This window comes from Salvelinus alpinus, chromosome 1 (genome assembly GCF_045679555.1).
Source record: "Salvelinus alpinus chromosome 1, SLU_Salpinus.1, whole genome shotgun sequence".
In the NCBI taxonomy this organism is placed as follows: Eukaryota; Metazoa; Chordata; class Actinopteri; order Salmoniformes; family Salmonidae; genus Salvelinus; species Salvelinus alpinus.
In genome coordinates, this window is record NC_092086.1 from 56,961,841 (window position 1) to 56,983,962 (window position 22,122).

A 22,122-nucleotide genomic window follows, 5' to 3' on the forward strand; every position below is an offset into this window, starting at 1 on the left:
TAATGTTACAATATATAACTTTGCAAATGTACTAATGACTGAATACATTTTAAACTTCACGCACAGTATGACTTAATAGGAGTGGGGGAAAAAAGGTGAGTGCATTAATAAGGACACCAAAGTCGGCATAAATGATAAGAAATAAAATAAAGATGGCACTAATAAAAGCATACTCCACACCATAGCTTGCTGAATTTGCAAGATAACTTTTCTTTCGTTTTAATTACGGCACAAATTAAAATGTGGCACTGACTCGCCCATGGATTGATGTTTCAGCATTGTCTCAACGAAGAGTTTGGCGTTTGATTAGCCATGTGCAACATGCTAGAGTTAGCGGCAGGTGGCCGCGTAATATCTACCGTCGTAGTAAGGATGAAGCCTGAATTGAAAGGTGAAGCTAACTGAAGCTGGTTAGCTTTAGAAAACCCTGAGTGGATCTAGCTTGCTTTGTATACCCCGCAGGACAGCGCTCAATCCAGACATATTTACTCTAACCTCACTGGACCCCTGGATCTTCAGTGGGACTCCTATGCCTGAATGGAATTTTGCTGAGGGAGGAGATATTTCGGTTCATCCCAGAGTTATGTGTCAGGGACGTTACTGGGAGGCATATGGAAAGGGGGCGTTGAGAAGGGGTGGGGTAGTCTATGTGGACGGGGGTACATACCATTTAAACTGCCCGCTGGTAAACTTTCCCCCGGGACTTTAAAAGGGATAGGGGTAAACAGTAGTACACTTGCTTGATTTGACTGGGGATAAAGACGCGGGGAGCCCACGTTACTGGGAGGTAGTGCTGGGCGATATGGCCAAAATATCATATCACGCTATTTAAAAAAAATAAAATACGATATTTTATGTTTTTAAACTATAACATTTCTAAAATGTATTTTTACTACTTATGTAGTGCATGACCTCAGGGTGGCAACACATACATTCTAAGTGATTTCAATGGGTCCTTCTCCATTCTTATTATTTTCTACTGTTCAATTCAACTTCAACCCAAAATATATATTTTTTGCATTTTCATAAATTTCTGCATTTTCTGCACTCATTTGAGATCATTTCCACACTGCCATGTAGGGCTGCACGATATGGGCAAACAATCTCAAACGTATTTTGAACCAAATGTTGCAATCGCGATTTCACTTGTGATTTAGAGCAAAACACTTCGGTGAAATGTTGGAATCATGGAAATAGAATGATTATTCTAATTCTATAGTTAGAATATGATAGTGGGCACTTTGAATAGTGTTTTTTGACATGAAAATGCCAGGGAGGAGTTATTGTGATAGGGTAGGAACCAAATGTTGATAATTGCTTCCTAGGGGACCCTATAATCTTTGGCTACATTGTGTGTTTTCTCTTGGCTAGTTCATGTAGCTAACACATGCATGCTTCTTGTATTCCTCTTTGATTTAGAAGGTACTGTAGCACAAACATGCCGATTTAGGTCTACACCATCACTGTTATTATCAGGCTGTATAAGTAATTATGTTTGCTCTGACTCAGTACATTTATTAGCTAGCTACCTAGCGATTAGCATTAGCGGCTAACAAGATTTAGGCCCAACTTGCTAAGAACAGACAAACTAGCTGTTTGCAGATGTAAGCAACATAAACTAATAGTGTAATTATAGAATACTACTGGATTTATATGAAGAGGCAAAGCGAAAACAACATTGTTTCAATGCGCTGCATTGACCATGCAGACTGAACGCAAGTGTATCGTGGTCAAGGAACAACACATGTGCTCATTGAGTGACAAGGGGCGGGGCTAGGTCTGTGTGGAAAGCGGCATGGAGGGAGAGAAGTAGCGAAGTAAAAGATAAAAATGGACGTTAAACGGCGTATCACATTTAACAAACCAAACATTCAAATACCGTTATAGAAGGTAAAGTAAAAACCCAAACCGATCCATGCATCAATACTGGTATATCGTAAAACACAGTATACCACTCAGCCCTACTGGGAGGTGGTAGTGTATGTGGTACATACCATTTTAAACTCCCCGCTGGTCTATTAAGGCACATAGTAGCCTACACCATAGTACTATACCTGCTTTTCTTAAACCTTTATTTAACTAGGCAAGTCAGTTAAGAACAAATTCTTATTTACAATGACGGCCTACCAGGGAACAGTGGGTTAACTGCCTTGTTCAGAGCCAGAACGACAGCTTTTTACCTTGTCCAGTCGGGGATTCGACCCAGCAACCTTTTGGTTATTGGCCCAATGATCGAACCACTAAGTTACCTGCTGCTTGACCTGACTGGTCAACAGTCTGAACTCTATCGGTTGTTGAGAAGGATTCGTTGTAAAGACACTAACAGGATTAACTTAATACTGTCTGTGGATATACACGGGATAAGAAGACTTCAATCAATTACACCAGTGGTCACCAACCTTTAAACATGACTTACATTTTATTTATTTGAACCTAATAAAAACAGTTCTGTAGGAATGAGGTTTGTGCAGTAGGCATAATACATTAATACAGCATATTGGCTATATATGCCAGCGATGTTCTTCTCAGACCATATTATATTTCAAACACAAGCTTTGTTAATAAAATAGATCAGTTGGCGTAGCACTTGCGAGGCATTGCTGAGCATAAATTTCAACAATTTGCTTTTTTATTTTACCGGACTGATGTACCTTGCGTCCTGATCATGGTGCTTTCAAGACAACTGGGAACTAGGGAGAAAAACGAGTTCAAATCATGACATCAGCGATATTCAGGTCGGGAAGTCGGAGCTCTAGAAGATATGCCTGAGTTTTCCGACTTGAAATTCCGAGTTGGATGACCGTTCAAAACGATTTATTCCCAGTCTGATCTCGTTTTTTCCCGAGAACCCAGTTGTCTTGAACGCACTGAAGTCGGAAGTAGGAGATTTACAAATTCGCAGTTTTGAACACCGCATTAGTCTAAGCGGAGGTAGGGAGATAGCAGCAGAGGGTCCGCCTCTAACGGTCACTGCTCTCTCCTTTGGTTCCTCTCCTCCCGTTAGACTGAGCATAGAGCGGACACCGTCTTAAACTCGAGCCGCATCTCATCTGCCTCATGCACAAATTCATGTTGTTCCTATGACCAGAGAAAGTGAAATATTCCTTGATATTAAAATAGACACAAGCTGCTAATAATAATAAAAACGCTGAGCTATCGATACACTTGGCTACTCATCCATTGCAGCTGCCGTTTTATATTTTGTAATAGTGATGAATAAAAACAGTGTTTACAGTGCCGAATCATAACTTACTCATAAAAACAGCAGCTATTTGATGTATTATTTTGACGGTCTCTCTGGTCATGTTTTTAAAAGTCATGAAATCTAAAGTTGGCTAGTATCAAACTTTGCTGTAGCCGGGTCTTCGAAGCTGTTTGCACGGTGATATGAGCTATCCAATTGGCCAGCACAGTAGGCGCACTCGATTTAGCCACAGATCTGCCGGTACGCCTGGTAGGGGGTGTTTGTGTTTTCAGACAAATGTAATGGTCCCAAATGTATACACTTTGCCTACCTGGGCTGCGTTTCAAACTCAAAGTAGACAGCCTTCGGACCTAAACCCTCAGCCCTTGGGGGAATCCCCGCGGCCATATTTGTCGTCGGTCCAAATGATTAGCCAAGCAAGGGAAGTTTGCAACGTAAGCCCCTCAGCCCTCGTTTTTAATGGAGTTTGCGAGTGTACAATTATTTTCTCTTCGGACCTGAAATGCCCCATAATTCAATTCGCGTTTGTCTTTTAAGTGTTTGGAATGCAGCCCTGGTGTGCAGGGCTTCTGAATCAATTGCAGATCGACCGTTTGGTGACCACTGAATTACAACTCCATGTCATCTGCCTGTTCATATAGTCTGACCCCTGGTGGTTATGAAGAAAACTCCAGTAAAAAAATAAATGTGCACCTACTGCCCGCTCAAATGTATACAGGCCATATAGTATCTGAAGGAATTTGATATAGTCAGTCCATTTCACACAAAGTATCATTATATTCACACACTATAAACGATCCACTGAATAAGCTTAGTGTCGTATAATAAGCCCATATATATATATATATATGACGCAAGACACTAATAATAAGTCCATCATATCAAATAATAATAATTGGGACAATAAATCTATCAAAAATAATCTCATTAAATCATGCAATGAAATTCATATTGTATGTTACTTTCTGCCAAGTCAGTTCTATGAACAAGTACTACACCCTTTGTACAAATGCGGAACTGTATGACGGTGTGGCAACATGCTATGCCTATTAGTCTATTATTAATGGCTATTGGTATCCATTCGCTAGGACTGTTGATGCATCTAATGAGAGAAACGAGACACATCAAAGAAATGACGTGAGATTAATAATATCTGTCTGATTTTACCAATCAATAGGCTAGATCAAGAGAGACATACTTTTAGTTAAACACTTGTAAAGGACTGTATTACATTTTGTGTTGCCTGGGATGAAATAAGAAAGACGTGGAAATTGACCAAAGAGGGACGTGCGAATACTATTAAAAGATAGTAAATTAATCGGTTTGTTATTCTATACTATTCTATTCTACAAGAAGATTCAACAACAAATGTATCTTCTTTTCTTTACACCATTAGATGTTGGAAAGGGTATTTTCATGTGCGTGTCCCTCAGCCCTTCAAAAGTTGGTGTGTTTGAATACAGAAGTAGGTGAGCGAACAGGAGGTGACGGAGAGCATATTTTAAGTAGAGGCAGACGGGGAAAGGATGGGGTGGAGGAGAGAAAAGGGGGTGGGGGACGGAACGGAACCCGGATGCTGATGTTGCCGTATCGGATGAGGAGGAGAAGAAGAGGGGGAGAGAGAAAAAATAACGTTTTTTTTTGCGGCCAGAAGGGAGGCTATCCCGTGACGGATTGTGGATGCAAAAAACTTCGACAGACAAGCAGATATTTTTCGAATCGCTTCTGAAGCTACATCTTTCTGCACAAGGACGCCGGTGAAGGATGAATCTTGGAACCAGCGGCTGCAGGAGCGCGAGCCGGGATGGTGTAATATGTCCATAGACGGCGAGGGAGGGAGGGGAGAGAGCAAGGGAAAGAAAGAGGAGGGAGGGAGGAGAGTACTACGCCAGCTAAAGATGCTTTTTTTGTTGTAGAACCACGATGTATTACAACCATCAACTCGAGCGTTTCACATAATAGAGAAAACTATTATTTCTCGAAAGAAAAATACATTTTGGTCTAAACAGAAACGCAAGGCGAAATTGTTGACAGACGTTGACAGGGGAATACAGATTGAGAGAAGTGTAGGCTAGTCCGAACGGGTGCGGATAGCAGGGTGGCTGTTTTGACGCTCTGTTCCCCTCTATTTCCTGATTACCAGGCCCTGGGATAATCCGAAGAGTGCACCGGATATTGGGAAAACAACCCCTCTGAGGCTATAACGGAAAATTACTATTCATATAGCCGGAAGGACGGAGCAGAGATAGGCTACATACCAAAATGGAACAAAAAGAGGTGGAGGAAGACAAAAATATGTTACGATGATAAGATTCTTTACAAATGTCATTATTATGTTATTATAGGGATCACTTATGACAGTATCGGGTGTAGGCTATGAGGTGCAGAATTGTGTGCAATCTAGCCGTTAAATTGAGCCTATCTGATTAAATAGTTTTTGATAGGCTATTCCAGCTGCTTACCTCTATCTGTCTATACCAATATTAACACTAGGACACATTTATTTCGTCTATTGTTAATAATAATTGTAATTCATAATAACTTCCGTTATTTTGGACTTCTCAAATATGCACCTGTCAAAATCTCCATACGAGTTTCCCTCTTCCACTTTCTAACGTCCCCTTGTTTCATTCCTGTTTAGTCAATTCACGGCCCTTGATAATAAACCGAGTTTACCGAAAATATATGACGGAAAATGTATGCAATAGCCGCATAGAAAAAGGCAAGTGCATGGGAGTAGCCTAGCCGAGACTATAGGCCACGAAATTGTCATCACGACTACAACCGCTCTCTCCATTCCTCCCTGTGACAACATCGCTAGGCGCCTGTAATGTTATTACGGCGGAGCCGTTCTGCCGCCAGGACCGACAGCTATAAATTCCTCCTGAAAAAAACAGTGAGTTGATCTCCTTATCAACATATCATTTCGCTTTCAACGCACGGACACCATGACAAGCAAGGAGCTGTCCGTAGGCCAGTCGGCCCAATACGTCGGGCCTTACCGGTTGGAGAAAACCCTTGGAAAGGGGCAGACGGGTAAGCATACTTCCACCGCTCCCTTTAAACTCATCACCAAGCGCAAAAGCTGCTATTATGAATGCATGGTAGATGAAAATAGTCATATCTGTAACTATTGATATATATTAGGCCGAGAAATACAATTGGTTGTCTAAAGAGTCCGCTCTATGTGCACCTGGACATTATGTCCTCAGTATTAATATGTGTGTGTATGTGATGAATGTCACAGTAGTGCTAGCAACTCACACGGACGGGCCAATATGTCCGATAGCATTGCTATTTGCAAATATCTGGGGTCAGTAATGTCAAGCATGCGGTCACAGCTTTTACATGTGTATGATGTTGCAGGTAATATTGTTGTGAGAGTAGCTGTGTGCGCGTGTCTGCTTGTTTGTGTCCTTTACGAATGAATCCATGTGTCTCTGAGGTGTGCGTCTCATTGACAGTAACAGTAGAGTCGTGGACCCAGTCGGGCCGATCTCGGTATATTTCATCTCCTGGTGCTCTGAAGTCTAACTAACTAACTAACTAACTAACTAACTAACTAACTAACTAACCGGTCACAGATTAAGCCGAGTCCAGGGCTAAAGTGAATCTTCATTCTCCATTGAAACGTCTTTTTTAAATCCAGGATTAGGTTTCATTTGTGTCTGGGGAAACCCGAACCTTTATATTGGAGCTAAGTGACCCTCCACCATAGTAAAGTAGGCTCCTAGACGGCGGAGACTGGACTTGCAGATTGAACTGATCTAATAAGGGCAGATGTACCACTCTCAGATGAAGCCTGTTCTCTATTCCTGGACTAAACAACACTTTCTCCCCACTGAGCCTGCTTTTTAATCTAGGAGTCGACTTAATCCTGGTCTGGGAATCTGTCCCTCGGTAGACTTGTTTAGACCTGTGACCAGCTGACATGAATGGAAATCGATAGAGAAGACTGAAATTGCCTGGTTTATTATAGAGGTTTTGGTGAGTGTCAGATGTCAGGGCTGGAAACAGGCCGGTGTAGCCTTAGTGGATTGAACTGGTTGAACTGTAAACAGATTGATGTAGACTGCAGTCGCTGAATTAGGCCGTTGGGTTCTGCCTAGTCAAGTCGATATGGCATGGGCGAGGTCATGCTCCATCCGTGTCTCCTGTGTGGTTCTGGTTCACTTGTTGAGAATGGGAATGGATTGGTGTTGATAATATAGGGAACTAAAATGAACAAGACAAACTCAAAGCTTTTCTCTCTCTTTCTTTTCTCACTTTCCGCTCTCTCTCTCTCTCTCTCTCTCTCTCTCTCTCTCTCTCTCTCTCTCTCTCTCTCTCTCTCTCTCTCTCTCTCTCTCTCTCTCTCTCTCTCTCTCTCTCTCTCCCCCCCCCATATCCTCGCCTCCTCCGCCCTCTTTCTCTCTCTCTTTCCCTCTCTCTCCCCCCTATCTCCTCGCCTCCTCCGCCCTCTCTCTTTCTCTTTCTCTCTCTTTCTCTCTCTCTCCCCACTATCTCCTCGCCTCCTCCGTCCTCTCTCTCTCTCCCAGGATTGGTGAAGCTGGGAGTGCACTGTATCACGGGACAGAAGGTGGCCATAAAGATTGTGAACCGAGAGAAGCTGTCCGAGTCTGTCCTCATGAAGGTATGAACCCGAAGAAGCTGCCTGGGTCCCAAATGGCACCCTTATTCCCTACAGCGTGGGCTACTTCCGACCAGAGCATGGGCCCTGGTCAAAAGTAGTGCACTTCACGGGGAATAAGGTGCCAATTGGGACTCAGACGCTCTCTGAGTCTGTCCTTCTGAAGGTCCAGTAGCCTACAGAGAGAGCCATGAGCCTGCTATTAGGCATTTGTAGGAGCACATTATATAGACAGCCAGCGTGCTGTCGTTAATAATGAATGTATTTTGACATACAATATGTCATCAGCTTTTTCTTCCTCTTTGGTTCTTCTTTTGTATTCTACTTCTGGGGTAGAGGAGGTGTGTGTATAGGCTATGCACTGTGTGTTCACAAACTCTGTCACATTCGCTCACTCTCGCTCGCTCGCATTCTCTCGCTCTCTCTATCGATCTTTTGCTATCTCTCACTTCCGTACTTGTTCCTGCTATCTTTATCTCCTCTCAATCTCTCTCTCTCTCTCTCTCTCTCTCTCTCTCTCTCTCTCTCTCTCTCTCTCTCTCTCTCTCTCTCTCTCTCTCTCTCTCTCTCTCTCTCTCTCTCTCTCTCTCTCTCTCTCTCTCTCTCTCTCTCTCTCTCTCTCTCTCTCTCTCTCTCTCTCTCTCTACCTCCTCTCTGTTCGTACCTCCTCTCTCTCCTCTCTGTTTGTACCTCCTCTCTTTCGCGCTCTCCTCTCTGTTCGTACCTCCTCTCTCTCTCCTCTCTGTTTGTACCTCCTCTCTCTCTCTCTCTCTCTCTCTCTCTCTCTCTCTCTCTCTCTCTCTCTCTCGCCGTACCTCCTCTCTCTCTCCTCTCTGTTTGTACCTCTCTTTCTCTCTCTCCTCTCTGTTTGTACCTCCTCTCTTTCGCTCTCTCTCTACCTCCTCTCTGTTCGTACCTCCTCTCTCTAACTCCTCTCTCTCTCTCTCTCTCTCTCTACCTTCTCTCTGTTCATACCTCCTCTCTCTCCTCTCTGTTTGTACCTCATCTCTCTCTCTCTCTCTCTCTCTCTCTCTCTCTCTCTCTCTCTCTCTCTCTCTCTCTCTCTCTCTCTCTCTCTCCTCTCTGTTCGTACCTCCTTTCTCTCTCTCTCTCTCCTCTCTGTTTGTACCTCCTCTCTCCTCTCTCTCTCTCTCTCTCTCTCTCTCTCTCTCTCTCTCTCTCCGTACCTCCTCTCTCTCTCCTCTCTGTTTGTACCTCTCTTTCTCTCTCTCCTCTCTGTTTGTACCTCCTCTCTCTCTCTCTCTCTCTCTCTCTCTCTCTCTCTCTCTCTCTCTCTCTCTCTCTGTCCGTACTGCCTCTCTTTCTCTCTCTCTCTCTCCTCTCTGTTCGTAACTCCTCTCTCTCTCCCTCTCTCTCCCTCTATCTCCCTCTCTCTCCCTCTCTCTCCCTCTCTCTCTCTCTCCTCTCTGTTTGTACCTCCTCTCTCTCTCTCTCTCTCTCTCTCTCTCTCTCTCTCTCTCTCTCTCTCTCTCTCTCTCTCTCTCTCTCTCTCTCTCTCCTCTCTGTTCGTACCGCCTCTTTTTCTCTCTCTCTCTCCTCTCTGTTCGTACCTCCTCTCTCTCTCTCTCTCTCTCTCTCTCTCTCTCTCTCTCTCTCTCTCTCTCTCTCTCTCTCTCTCTCTCTCTCTCTCTCTCTCTCTCTCTCTCTCTCTCTCTCTCTCTCCTCTCTGTTTTTACCTCCCCCCTCTCTCTCTCTCTCTCTCTCTCAATTCAATTCAATTCAATTCAAGGGGCTTTATTGGCATGGGAAACATGTGTTAACATTGCCAAAGCAAGTGAGGTAGGTAATATACAAAAGTCAAATAAACAATAAAAATGAACAGTAAACATTACACATACAGAAGTTTCAAAACAATAAAGACATTACAAATGTCATATTATATATATGCAGTGTTGTAACAATGTACAAATGGTTAAAGCACACAAGTTAAAATAAATAAACATAAATATGGGTTGTATTTAGAGTGGTGTTTGTTCTTCACTGGTTGCCCTTTTCTTGTGGCAACAGGTCACAAATCTTGCTGCTGTGATGGCACACTGTGGAATTTCTCCCAGTAGATATGGGAGTTTATCAAAATTGGATTTGTTTTCGAATTCTTTGTGGATCTGTGTAATCCGAGGGAAATATGTCTCTCTAATATGGTCATACATTGGGCAGGAGGTTAGGAAGTGCAGCTCAGTTTCCACCTCATTTTGTGGGCAGTGTGCACATAGCCTGTCTTCTCTTGAGAGCCATGTCTGCCTACGGCGGCCTTTCTCAATAGCAAGGCTATGCTCACTGAGTCTGTACATAGTCAAAGCTTTCCTTAAGTTTGGGTCAGTCACAGTGGTCAGGTATTCTGCCACTGTGTACTCTCTGTTTAGGGCCAAATAGCATTCTAGTTTGCTCTGTTTTTTTGTTAATTCTTTCCAATGTGTCAAGTAATTATCTTTTTGTTTTCTCATGATTTGGTTGGGTCTAATTGTGCTGTTGTCCTGGGGCTCTGTGGGGTGTGTTTGTGTTTGTGAACAGAGCCCTAGGACCAGCTTGCTTAGGGGACTCTTCTCCAGGTTCATCTCTCTGTAGGTGATGGCTTTGTTATGGAAGGTTTGGGAATCGCTTCATTTTAGGTGGTTGTAGAATTTAACGGCTCTTTTCTGGATTTTGATAATTAGTGGGTATCGGCCTAATTCTGCTCTGCATGCATTATTTGGTGTTCTACGTTGTACACGGAGGATATTTTTGCAGAATTCTGCATGCAGAGTCTCAATTTGGTGTTTGTCCCATTTTGTGAAATCTTGGTTGGTGAGCGGACCCCAGACCTCACAACCATAAAGGGCAATGGGCTCTATGACTGATTCAAGTATTTTTAGCCAGATCCTAATTGGTATGTTGAAATTTATGTTCCTTTTGATGGCATAGAAGGCCCTTCTTGCCTTGTCTCTCAGATCGTTCACAGCTTTGTGGAAGTTACCTGTGGTGCTGATGTTTAGGCCGAGGTATGTATAGTTTTTTGTGTGCTCTAGGGCAACGGTGTCTAGATGGAATTTGTGGTCCTGGTGACTGGACCTTTTTTGGAACACCATTATTTTGGTCTTACTGAGATTTACTGTCAGGGCCCAGGTCTGACAGAATCTGTGCAGAAGATCTAGGTGCTGCTGTAGGCCCTCCTTGGTTGGTGACAGAAGCACCAGATCATCAGCAAACAGTAGACATTTGACTTCGGATTCTAGTAGGGTGAGACCGGGTGCTGCAGACTGTTCTAGTGCCCGCGCCAATTCGTTGATATATATGTTGAAGAGGGTGGGGCTTAAGCTGCATCCCTGTCTCACCCCACGACCCTGTGTGAAGAAATGTGTGTGTTTTTTGCCAATTTTAACCGCACACTTGTTGTTTGTGTACATGGATTTTATAATGTCGTATGTTTTACCCACAACACCACTTTCCATCAATTTGTATAGCAGACCCTCATGCCAAATTGAGTCGAAGGCTTTTTTGAAATCAACAAAGCATGAGAAGACTTTGCCTTTGTTTTGGTTTGTTTGGTTGTCAATTAGGGTGTGTAGGGTGAATACATGGTCTGTTGTACGGTAATTTGGTAAAAAGCCAATTTGACATTTGCTCAGTACATTGTTTTCATTGAGGAAATGTACGAGTCTGCTGTTAATGATAATGCAGAGTATTTTCCCAAGGTTACTGTTGACGCATATTCCACGGTAGTTATTGGGGTCAAATTTGTCTCCACTTTTGTGGATTGGGGTGATCAGTCCTTGGTTCCAAATATTGGGGAAGATGCCAGAGCTAAGGACGATGTTAAAGAGTTTTAGTATAGCCAATTGGAATTTGTTGTCTGTATATTTGATCATTTCATTAAGGATACCATCAACACCACAGGCCTTTTTGGGTTTGAGGGTTTTTATTTTGTCCTGTAACTCATTCAAGGTAATTGGAGAATCCAATGGGTTCTGGTAGTCTTTAATAGTTGATTCTAGGATTTGTATTTGATCATGTATATGTTTTTGTTCTTCATTCTTTGTTATAGAGCCAAAAAGATTGGAGAAGTGGTTTACCCATACATCTCCATTTTGGATAGATAATTCTTCGTGTTGTTGTTTGTTTAGTGTTTTCCAATTTTCCCAGAATTGGTTAGAGTCTATGGAGTCTTCAATTACATTGAGCTGATTTCTGACGTGCTGTTCCTTCTTTTTCCGTAGTGTATTTCTGTATTGTTTTAGTGATTCGCCATAGTGAAGGCGTAGACTCAGGTTTTCCGGGTCTCTATGTTTTTGGTTGGACAGGTTCCTCAATTTATTTCTTAGATTTTTGCATTCTTTATCAAACCTCAACATCAAATCTCTCTCTCTCTCTCTCTCTCTCTCTCTCTCTCTCTCTCTCTCTCTCTCTCTCAATTCAATTCAATTCAATTGACTTTATTGACATGGCAAGTTCATTATTACTTACATTGTCAAAGTATACATATCGAAAAATAAAAATAAAATATATATGTATATATATACAAAATATATATATATTTATATATAAATAAATGGTGGAACCAACAGTAATAATAATAGTAGTAGTGGACATGGGATTACCATTAACAGCAACTACAACAACAATATTAATCAGAACAACAATACATTAAATCAATGGTAGTAGACCAGTGTCAACATGACTTGAGAAGACATATGACCTGGTATGAACGACAAAACAAAACTAAGCTAAATGGGAAATATTATCAACATTACTTTGCATTTTTCACTGGCTGTCCCTCAGGTTGTGGCAGGAGGACACATATTTGGCTGCCAAAACTGCACATTTTGGCTTTTCACCCAATAAATATTAGATTTTTTCTTCATCTTTTATAGTTTCAAATTCTTTGTATTGAGTTATAATTTTGGGAAAGAAATATGCTCTTAGGTCTGAGTATTTGTCACAGTGTAGTAGGAAATGCACCTCTGTCTCTACCTCTCCCCTGGAGCAGAGTGAGCACAGCCTGTCCTCTCTGGGCAGCCAGGTTTGTCTGTGACGACCGGTCTCTATAGCCAGACTGTGCTCACTGAGTCTGTACCTAGTCAATGTTTTCCTCAGTTTTCTATCAGTCACAGTGGTCAGATAGTCTGCCACCATGTACTGTCTGTTTAGAGCCAAATAGCATTGAAGTTTACTTTGATTTTTTGTGGTGTCTTTCCAATAGGTTATATATTTTTCTTTTTGTTTTGTGATGATTTGGTTGGGCCAGATTTTCTGAGGGCTGTCCCGAGGCTCTATGGGGTTGGTTTGGGTTGGTGAACTGAGCCTCAGAACTAGCTGGCTGAGGGGACTCTTCTCTGGTTTCATCTCTTGACATTGTAGAGCTGTGTGATGGAATGTTTTTGGGTCACTTGTTTTTAGATGATTGTAAAATTTGATGGCTCTTTTTTCTATTCGAATGAGGAGGGGGTATTGGCCCAATTCTGCCCTACATGCGTTATTTGGAGTTTTTCTTTGTACTTGCAATACAGTCTTGCAAAACTCTGCATGCAATATTTCAATTGGATGTTTGTCCCATTTGGTAAATTCATTATTAGAGAGTGTACCCCATACTTCACTGCCATATAGAGCAATTGGTTCTATAACTGATAGAAAAATTTTGAGCCAGATTCTAATTGGAATTTCAATTTTGATGTTCCTTTTAATGGCATAGAATGCTCTTCTTGCTTTGTCTCTCAGCTCATTCACAGCCATGTGAAAGCTACCTGTGTTGCTGATATTTAGTCCTAGATATGTGTAGTTTTTGGTGTGTTCTAATAGAACTGTGTCCAAATAGAATTTATATTTGTCATCCTTATTTCCCGACCTTTTTTGGAATATCATTATATTTGTTTTTTTTAGGTTAACGGTCAGAGCCCAGGTCTGACAGAACCTGTGAAGACGATCTAGGTGCTGCTGTAACCCCTCTTTAGTGGGAGACAGCAGCACCAGGTCATCTGCGTACAGAAGACACTTGATTTCAGTGTTGTGTAGGGTGATACCAGGTGCTGCCGATTCTTCTAATGTTTTTGCCAATTCATTAATGTAGATGTTAAATAATGTTGGACTTATTGGGCAGCCCTGTTTCACTCCACGCCCCTGAGAGAAGAAGTCTGTTTGCTTGTTGCCAATTTTAACCGCACATTTGTTTTTAGTGTACATTGATTTAATAAAATCATATGTTTTCCCTCCAATACCACTTTCTATTAGTTTATAAAAAAGACCTTCGTGCCAAATTGAATCAAATGCTTTCTTGAAATCTACAAAACACGAGTAGATTTTGCCTTCGTTTTGGTTAACTTGTTTATCAATTAGAGTGTGGAGGGTGTAAATGTGGTCTGTTGTACGATAATTTTTTTGAAATCCAATCTGGCTTCTGCTCAGGACGTTGTGTTCGTCAAGGAAATGATGTAGTCTGCTATTTATAATACTGCAGAGAATTTTCCCCAAGTTGCTGTTAACGCAAATTCCTCTGTAATTATTTGGGTCAAATTTGTCTCCATTTTTATAGATTGGTGTGATCAATCCCTGGTTCCAAATATCGGGGAAAATACCTGCAGTGAGGATAATGTTGAAGAGTTTGAGTATAGCCAATTTGAATTTGTGGTCTGTATATTTGATCATTTCATTTAAAATACCATCAGCACCACAGGCCTTTTTGGGTTGGAGATTGCATAGTTTTTCCAATAATTCTTCTTCTGTAATTGGGGTATCCACAGGATTCTGATAGTCTTTGACTGCTAATTCAAGGATTTGTAATGTTTCTTGTATATCTTTTTGTTCTGGGCTCTTTGTTATATTGCTGTAGAGGTCTGCAAAGTGATTTCTCCACATATCCCCATTTTGGATAGCCAATTCCTCATGATGAGGTTTGTTTAATTTATTCCAATTCTCCCAGAAGTGGTTTGATTCTATGGATTCCTCAATTCCATCCAGCTGATTTCTAATGTGCTGTTCCTTTTTTGTTCTTAGGGTGCGTTTGTATTGCTTCAGTGTTTCCCCATATTGAAGGCGTATATTTTTGTTGTCTGGTTCTCTGTGTTTTTGATTAGATATATTTCTCAATGACTTTCTTAGATTTTTGCAATCATTATCAAACCATTTTTCATTATCTGTTATTTTTGGTTTGCTCTTATGCTTCTTTAGATTAGCCAAGGAGGCTAATTTGTCAAATATAAAGTTTATGTTCCTAACGGCCAAATTGACACCTTCATTGCTGAAGGAGAATGTTAAGGCTAAAAAGTTGTCCAGGAGAGATTGTATTTTTTGGCTACTAATTGCTTTTTGGTAGATGTCTGTACTGTTTGCACTCCATCTATAGGCTTGTTTAGTACCATGTAATTTATTGGGCCGTGATGCTTCATGGTTGGGTTCTGCTCTTCTCAGATACACTGTGATTTTACTGTGGTCTGAGAGAGGTGTTAGTGGGCTGACTGTGAAGGCTCTGAGAGACTCTGGGTTTAGGTCGGTGAGGAAGTAGTCTACAGTGCTGCTGCCAAGGGATGAGCTGTAGGTGTACCTACCAAAAGAGTCTCCTCTCAGCCTGCCATTGACTATGTACAGACCCAGTGTTCGACAGAGCCTCAGGAGCTGTACTCCATTTTTGTTTTTCACTTTGTCATAGTTGTTTCTGTGGGGGTATGTGGGGAGGGAAAGGTTATTGCTTCCTGGTAGGTGTTTATCCCCATGACTGTTAATAGTGTCTTGTTCTTCTGCTGTTCTAGCATTCAGGTCTCCACAGACCAGTACGTTGCCTTGGGCCTGAAAGTGACTAATCTCCCTCTCTAGAATGGAGAAGCTCTCTTCGTTGAAGTAGGGTGACTCTGAGGGGGGAATGTATGTGGCACAGAGGAAGACGTTTTTATCTGTCAAGATAGCCTCCTTGTTGATTTTTAACCAGATAAAGAATTCTCCTGTTTTGATCAATTCGATTGAATTAATTAGTTCAGATTTATACCATATTAGCATTCCCCCTGAGTCTCTGCCCTGTTTGATTCCTTTTAATTTAGTGGATGGTATGATTATCTCCCTATAACCTAGTGGACAGCCAGTGGAAACATCACCTCTGCACCATGTTTCCTGTAGTACTACAATATCAACATCATCAATTTCTTTCAGGAAGTCTGGGTTTCTGCTCTTTAGCCCAAAAGCAGAGGACTTCAATCCTTGTAAATTCCAACATGCAACGTAAAAAGACTTCATAACTTTTTTTCTTTTCTTTTCTTTACCTTTCAAAATGAGACAAACACTCACAATCCAAGAAGAACCATTAAAATAGGACTTTTCTCTCTCTCTCTCTCTCTCTCTCTCTCTCTCTCTCTCTCTCTCTCTCTCCTCTCTGTTTGTACCTCCTCTCTCTCTCTCTCTCTCTCTCTCTCTCTCTCTCTCTCTCTCTCTCTCTCTCTCTCTCTCTCTCCTCTCTGTTCGTACCGCCTCTTTTTCTCTCTCTCTCTCCTCTCTGTTCGTACCTCCTCTCTTTCTCTCTCTCTCTCTCCGCTCTGTTTGTACTTCCTCTCTCTCTCTCAATTCAATTCAATTCAATTCAATTCAAGGGGCTTTATTGGCATGGGAAACATGTGTTAACATTGCCAAAGCAAGTGAGGTAGATATTATACAAAAGTGAAATAAACAATACAAATTAACAGTAAACATTACACATACAGAAGTTTCAAAACAATAAAGACATTACAAATGTTATATTATATATATACAGTGTTGTAACAATGTACAAATGGTTAAAGCACACAAGTTAAAATAAATAAGCATAAATATGGGTTGTATTTACAATGGTGTTTGTTCTTCACTGGTTGCCCTTTTCTTGTGGCAACAGGTCACAAATCTTGCTGCTGTGATGGCACACTGTGGAATTTCTCCCAGTAGATATGGGAGTTTATCAAAATTGAATTTGTTTTCGAATTCTTTGTGGATCTGTGTAATCTGAGGGAAATATGTCTCTCTAATATGGTCATACATTGGGCAGGAGGTTAGGAAGTGCAGCTCAGTTTCCACCTCATTTTGTGGGCAGTGTGCACATAGCCTGTCTTCTCTTGAGAGCCAGGTCTGCCTACGGCGGCCTTTCTCAATAGCAAGGCTATGCTCACTGAGTCTGTACATAGTCAAAGCTTTCCTTAAGTTTGGGTCAGTCACAGTGGTCAGGTATTCTGCCACTGTGTACTCTCTGTTTAGGGCCAAATAGCATTCCAGTTTGCTTTGTTTTTTTGTTAATTCTTTCCAATGTGTCAAGTAATTATCTTTTTGTTTTCTCATGATTTGGTTGGGTCTAATTGTGCTGTTGTCCTGGGGCTCTGTGGGGTGTGTTTGTGTTTGTGAACAGAGCCCTAGGACCAGCTTGCTTAGGGGACTCTTCTCCAGGTTCATCTCTCTGTAGGTGATGGCTTTGTTATGGAAGGTTTGGGAATCGCTTCCTTTTAGGTGGTTGTAGAATTTAACGGCTCTTTTCTGGATTTTGATAATTAGTGGGTATCGGCCTAATTCTGCTCTGCATGCATTATTTGGTGTTCTACGTTGTACACGGAGGATATTTTTGCAGAATTCTGCATGCAGAGTCTCAATTTGGTGTTTGTCCCATTTTGTGAAATCTTGGTTGGTGAGCGGACCCCAGACCTCACAACCATAAAGGGCAATGGGCTCTATGACTGATTCAAGTATTTTTAGCCAGATCCTAATTGGTATGTTGAAATTTATGTTCCTTTTGATGGCATAGAAGGCCCTTCTTGCCTTGTCTCTCAGATCGTTCACAGCTTTGTGGAAGTTACCTGTTACCTGGACCTTTTTTGGAACACCATTATTTTGGTCTTACTGAGATTTACTGTCAGGGCCCAGGTCTGACAGAATCTGTGCAGAAGATCTAGGTGCTGCTGTAGGCCCTCCTTGGTTGGTGACAGAAGCACCAGATCATCAGCAAACAGTAGACATTTGACTTCGGATTCTAGTAGGGTGAGACCGGGTGCTGCAGACTGTTCTAGTGCCCGCGCCAATTCTCTCTCTCTCTCTCTCTCTCTCTCTCTCTCTCTCTCTCTCTCTCTCTCTCTCTCTCTCTCTCTCTCTCTCTCTCTCTCTCTCTCTCTCTCTCTCTCTCTCTCTCTCTCTCTCTCTCTCTCTCTCTCTCTCTCTCTCTCTCTCTCTCTCTCTCTCTCTCTCTCTCCTCTCTGTTCGTAACTCCTCTCTCTCTCTCCTCTCTGTTCGTACTGCCTCTCTCTCTCTCTCTCTCTCTCTCTCTCTCTCTCTCTCTCTCTCTCTCTCCTCTCTGTTCATAACTCCTCTCTCTCTCTCTCTCTCCCCTCTCTGTTCGTAACTCCTCTCTCTCTCTCTCTCCTCTCTGTTTCTAACACCTCTCTCTCTGTCTCCAGGTGGAGAGGGAGATAGCTATACTAAAACTAATAGAGCACCCTCATGTGCTGAAGCTGCATGATGTTTATGAGAATAACAAGTACCTGTAAGTATATTATCCTCTTTCTCCCTCTCTTTCTGCCCGTCTCTTCTACTGTACCAAAACTCAATAATATACTAATATACTAATATACTGTGTGTATGTGCGTGAGTGTGTGCATGCATGTGTATGCATGTGTGTGTGTGTATGTGTGTGCGCGCACAAATGTGTGTGTGTGTGTGATAATTGGTGCTGTACTGAACGTGTGACATCATGAACAGGCCTATACATGTTTAAGCATGTACACATCAAAGTGTGTGAGAGTATGTACTGTATGTATGACCATGTACAGTGGGGGAATTAGTTTGGTATTATTATATGCTTAAACATACAGTATTTGATCCCTCCCTCCCTCCCTCCCTCCCTCCCTCCCTCCCTCCCTCCCTCCCTCCCTCCCTCCCTCCCTCCCTCCCTCCCTCCCTCCCTCCCTCCCTCCCTCTCCCAGGTATCTGGTGTTGGAGCACGTCTCAGGAGGAGAGTTATTTGACTACCTGGTGAAGAAGGGCAGACTGACGCCTAAAGAGGCCAGGAAGTTCTTCAGACAGATCATCTCAGCGCTGGACTTCTGCCACAGTCACTCTATATGGTCAGACACTACAGCAATATATACACAGTCACTCTATATGGTCAGACACTACAGTAATATATACACAGTCACTCTATATGGTCGGACACTACAGCAATATGTACACAGTCACTCTATATGGTCGGACACTACAGCAATATGTACACAGTCAATCTATATGGTCAGACACTACAGCGATATATACACAGTCACTCTATATGGTCAGACACTACAGCAATATATACACAGTCACTCTATATGGTCAGACACTACAGCAATATATACACAGTCACTCTATATGGTCAGACACTACAGCAATATATACACAGTCACTCTATATAGTCAGACACTACAGTAATATATACACAGTCACTCTATATGGTCAGACACTACAGCAATATATACACAGTCACTCTATATGGTCAGACACGACAGCAATATATACACAGTCACTCTATATGGTCAGACACGACAGCAATATATACACAGTCACTCTATATGTTCAGACACGACAGCAATATATACACAGTCACTCTATATGGTCAGACACTACAGAAATATATACACAGTCACTCTATTTGGTCAGACACGACAGCAATATATACACAGTCACTCTATATGGTCAGACACGACAGCAATATATACACAGTCACTCTATATGGTCAGACACTACAGCAATATATACACAGTCACTATTTGGTAAGACACTATAGCAATATATACACAGTCACTCTATATGGTCAGACACTACAGCAATATATACACAGTCACTCCATATGGTCAGACACTACAGCAATATATACACAGTCACTCTATATGGTCAGACACTACAGCAATATATACACAGTCACTCTATATGGTCAGGCACTACAGCAATATATACACAGTCACTCTATATGGTCGGACACTACAGCAATATATACACAGTCACTCTATATGGTCAGACACTACAGTAATTCACTGTATACAGCAATATGTACACAGTCACTCTATATGGTCAGACACTACAGCAATATATACACAGTCACTCTATATGGTCAGACACTACAGCAATATGCACACAGTCACTCTATATGGTCAGACACTACAGCAATATACTGTATACAGCAACATGTACACAGTCACTCTATATGGTCAGACACTACAGTAATATACTGTATACAGCAAAAATACACAGTCACTCTATATGGTCCGACACTACAGTAATATACTGTATACAGCAACATGTACACAGTCGCTCTATATGGTCAGACACTATAGCAATATGTACACAGTCACTCTATATGTTATATATGTATATATATATATGTCTATATGTATATCTATATATTGTTCCGGAGTTCCAAATTAAGCAGCAGCAGCTGAAAAGATGAGCTCCTACAAATATTGAAATTTAAATGTTTTTTTAGAGTAAAGTACATCGAAAAAAAATCAAAAGAAAACTGCAAACTGAATAGGAGACCAAACAAGCAGCAAACAAAGAAGAAAGGCTTTTGAAAAAGTAACAATTTTTCATAAAATTATACCGTTTTCTTAGCTAGCTAAGTTGTTTACCTGTTGCTAGGCAGTTGCTAGGGACATTCCTGAAAGAAGCTAGCTAGCTAACAAGGAGTGTCTAGTTGGCAGAAGAGAAGAAGGGACAAAGAAGGGACAAAGTGGGACAAAATAAGGACAGAAGAAAAGGGAAAGGGGACATTAAGGTGAAGCAGTCCTCTAAAGACACAAAAGACAATAATACAAGAAACAACACTTCTATTGCCTCTCCCTCTACGATACGCACTTCCGGTTTGGTTTGGAGCGAGTAGTTGCATTCCGCTTTGCTCCACAGGTAGTATTACAGGTAGTATTACATTTCATTTCATTACAGTACAACAGTTTGATTTGTTTGATCTTAGCTGGCTACATAGCCGTCTTTGTATCCAAGATAATTGTGTAGTCTAGAGTAATTGTCGAGGTTACCTAGCCAGTTAGAGGTTACCTAGCCAGCTACACTTTCAAACAAAGTCAACAACGCAGCCACTGCTAGCTAGCCTATTTCACCAGCCAGCAGTACTATATAATTTTAGTCAATAAGATTTTTTGCAACGTAAGCTTAACTTTCTGAACATTCGAGACGTGTAGTCCACTTGTCATTCCAATCTCCTTTGCATTAGCGTAGCCTCTTCTGTAGCCTGTCAACTATGTGTCTGTCTATCCCTGTTCTCTCCTCTCTGCACAGACCATACAAACGCTTCACACCGCGTGGCCGCTGCTACTCTAACCTGGTGGTCCCAGTGTGCACGACCCACGTGGAGTTCCAGGTCTCAGGCAGCCTCTGGAACTGCCGATCTGCGGCCAACAAGGCAGAGTTCATCTCAGCCTATGCTTCCCTCCAGTCCCTCGACTTCTTGGCACTGACGGAAACATGGATTACCACTGATAACACTGCTACTCCTACTGCTCTCTCCTCGTCTGCCCACGTGTTCTCGCACACCCCGAGAGCTTCTGGTCAGCGGGGTGGTGGCACTGGGATCCTCATCTCTCCCAAGTGGACATTCTCTCTTTCTCCCCTGACCCATCTGTCTATCGCCTCCTTTGAATTCCATGCTGTCACAGTTACCAGCCCTTTCAAGCTTAACATCCTTATCATTTATCGCCCTCCAGGTTCCCTTGGAGAGTTCATCAATGAGCTTGACGCCCTGATAAGTTCCTTTCCTGAGGATGGCTCACCTCTCACAGTTCTGGGTGACTTTAACCTCCCCACGTCTACCTTTGACTCATTCCTCTCTGCCTCCTTCTTTCCACTCCTCTCCTCTTTTGACCTCACCATCTCACCTTCCCCCCCTACTCACAAGGCAGGCAATACGCTTGACCTCATCTTTACTAGATGCTGTTCTTCCACTAATCTCATTGCAACTCCCCTCCAAGTCTCCGACCACTACCTTGTATCCTTTTCCCTCTCGCTCTCATCCAACACTTCCCACACTGCCCCTACTCGGATGGTATCGCGCCGTCCCAACCTTCGCTCTCTCTCCCCCGCTACTCTCTCCTCTTCCATCCTATCATCTCTTCCCTCTGCTCAACCCTCCTCTCCTCCCTTTCTGCATCCTTTGACTCTCTATGTCCCCTATCCTCCAGGCCGGCTCGGTCCTCCCCTCCTGCTCCGTGGCTCGACGACTCATTGCGAGCTCACAGAACAGGGCTCCGGGCAGCCGAGCGGAAATGGAGGAAAACTCGCCTCCCTGCGGACCTGGCATCCTTTCACTCCCTCCTCTCTACAT

At 42.3% G+C, this 22,122-nt stretch overlaps 1 protein-coding gene across 8 annotated transcripts in view; it reads left to right on the forward strand.

The window, feature by feature from the left end:
• Window positions 1–4,781: 4,781 nt before the first annotated feature.
• LOC139581479 (serine/threonine-protein kinase BRSK2-like) overlaps window positions 4,782–22,122 on the forward strand; it is a 35,352-nt gene continuing 18,011 nt past the window's right edge. For 6 of the 8 annotated variants that reach the window (XM_071411278.1, XM_071411308.1, XM_071411292.1 and 3 more), the window contains exons 1-4: window positions 4,782–6,241; window positions 7,744–7,838; window positions 18,218–18,303; window positions 18,743–18,883. In XM_071411278.1, coding sequence (XP_071267379.1) covers window positions 6,154–6,241; window positions 7,744–7,838; window positions 18,218–18,303; window positions 18,743–18,883 — 410 coding nt within the window. In that variant the 5' untranslated portion in view covers window positions 4,782–6,153. The remainder of the gene's footprint in view (window positions 6,242–7,743; window positions 7,839–18,217; window positions 18,304–18,742; window positions 18,884–22,122) is intronic. The other 2 variants (XM_071411285.1, XM_071411333.1) reach the window with 2 other exon arrangements.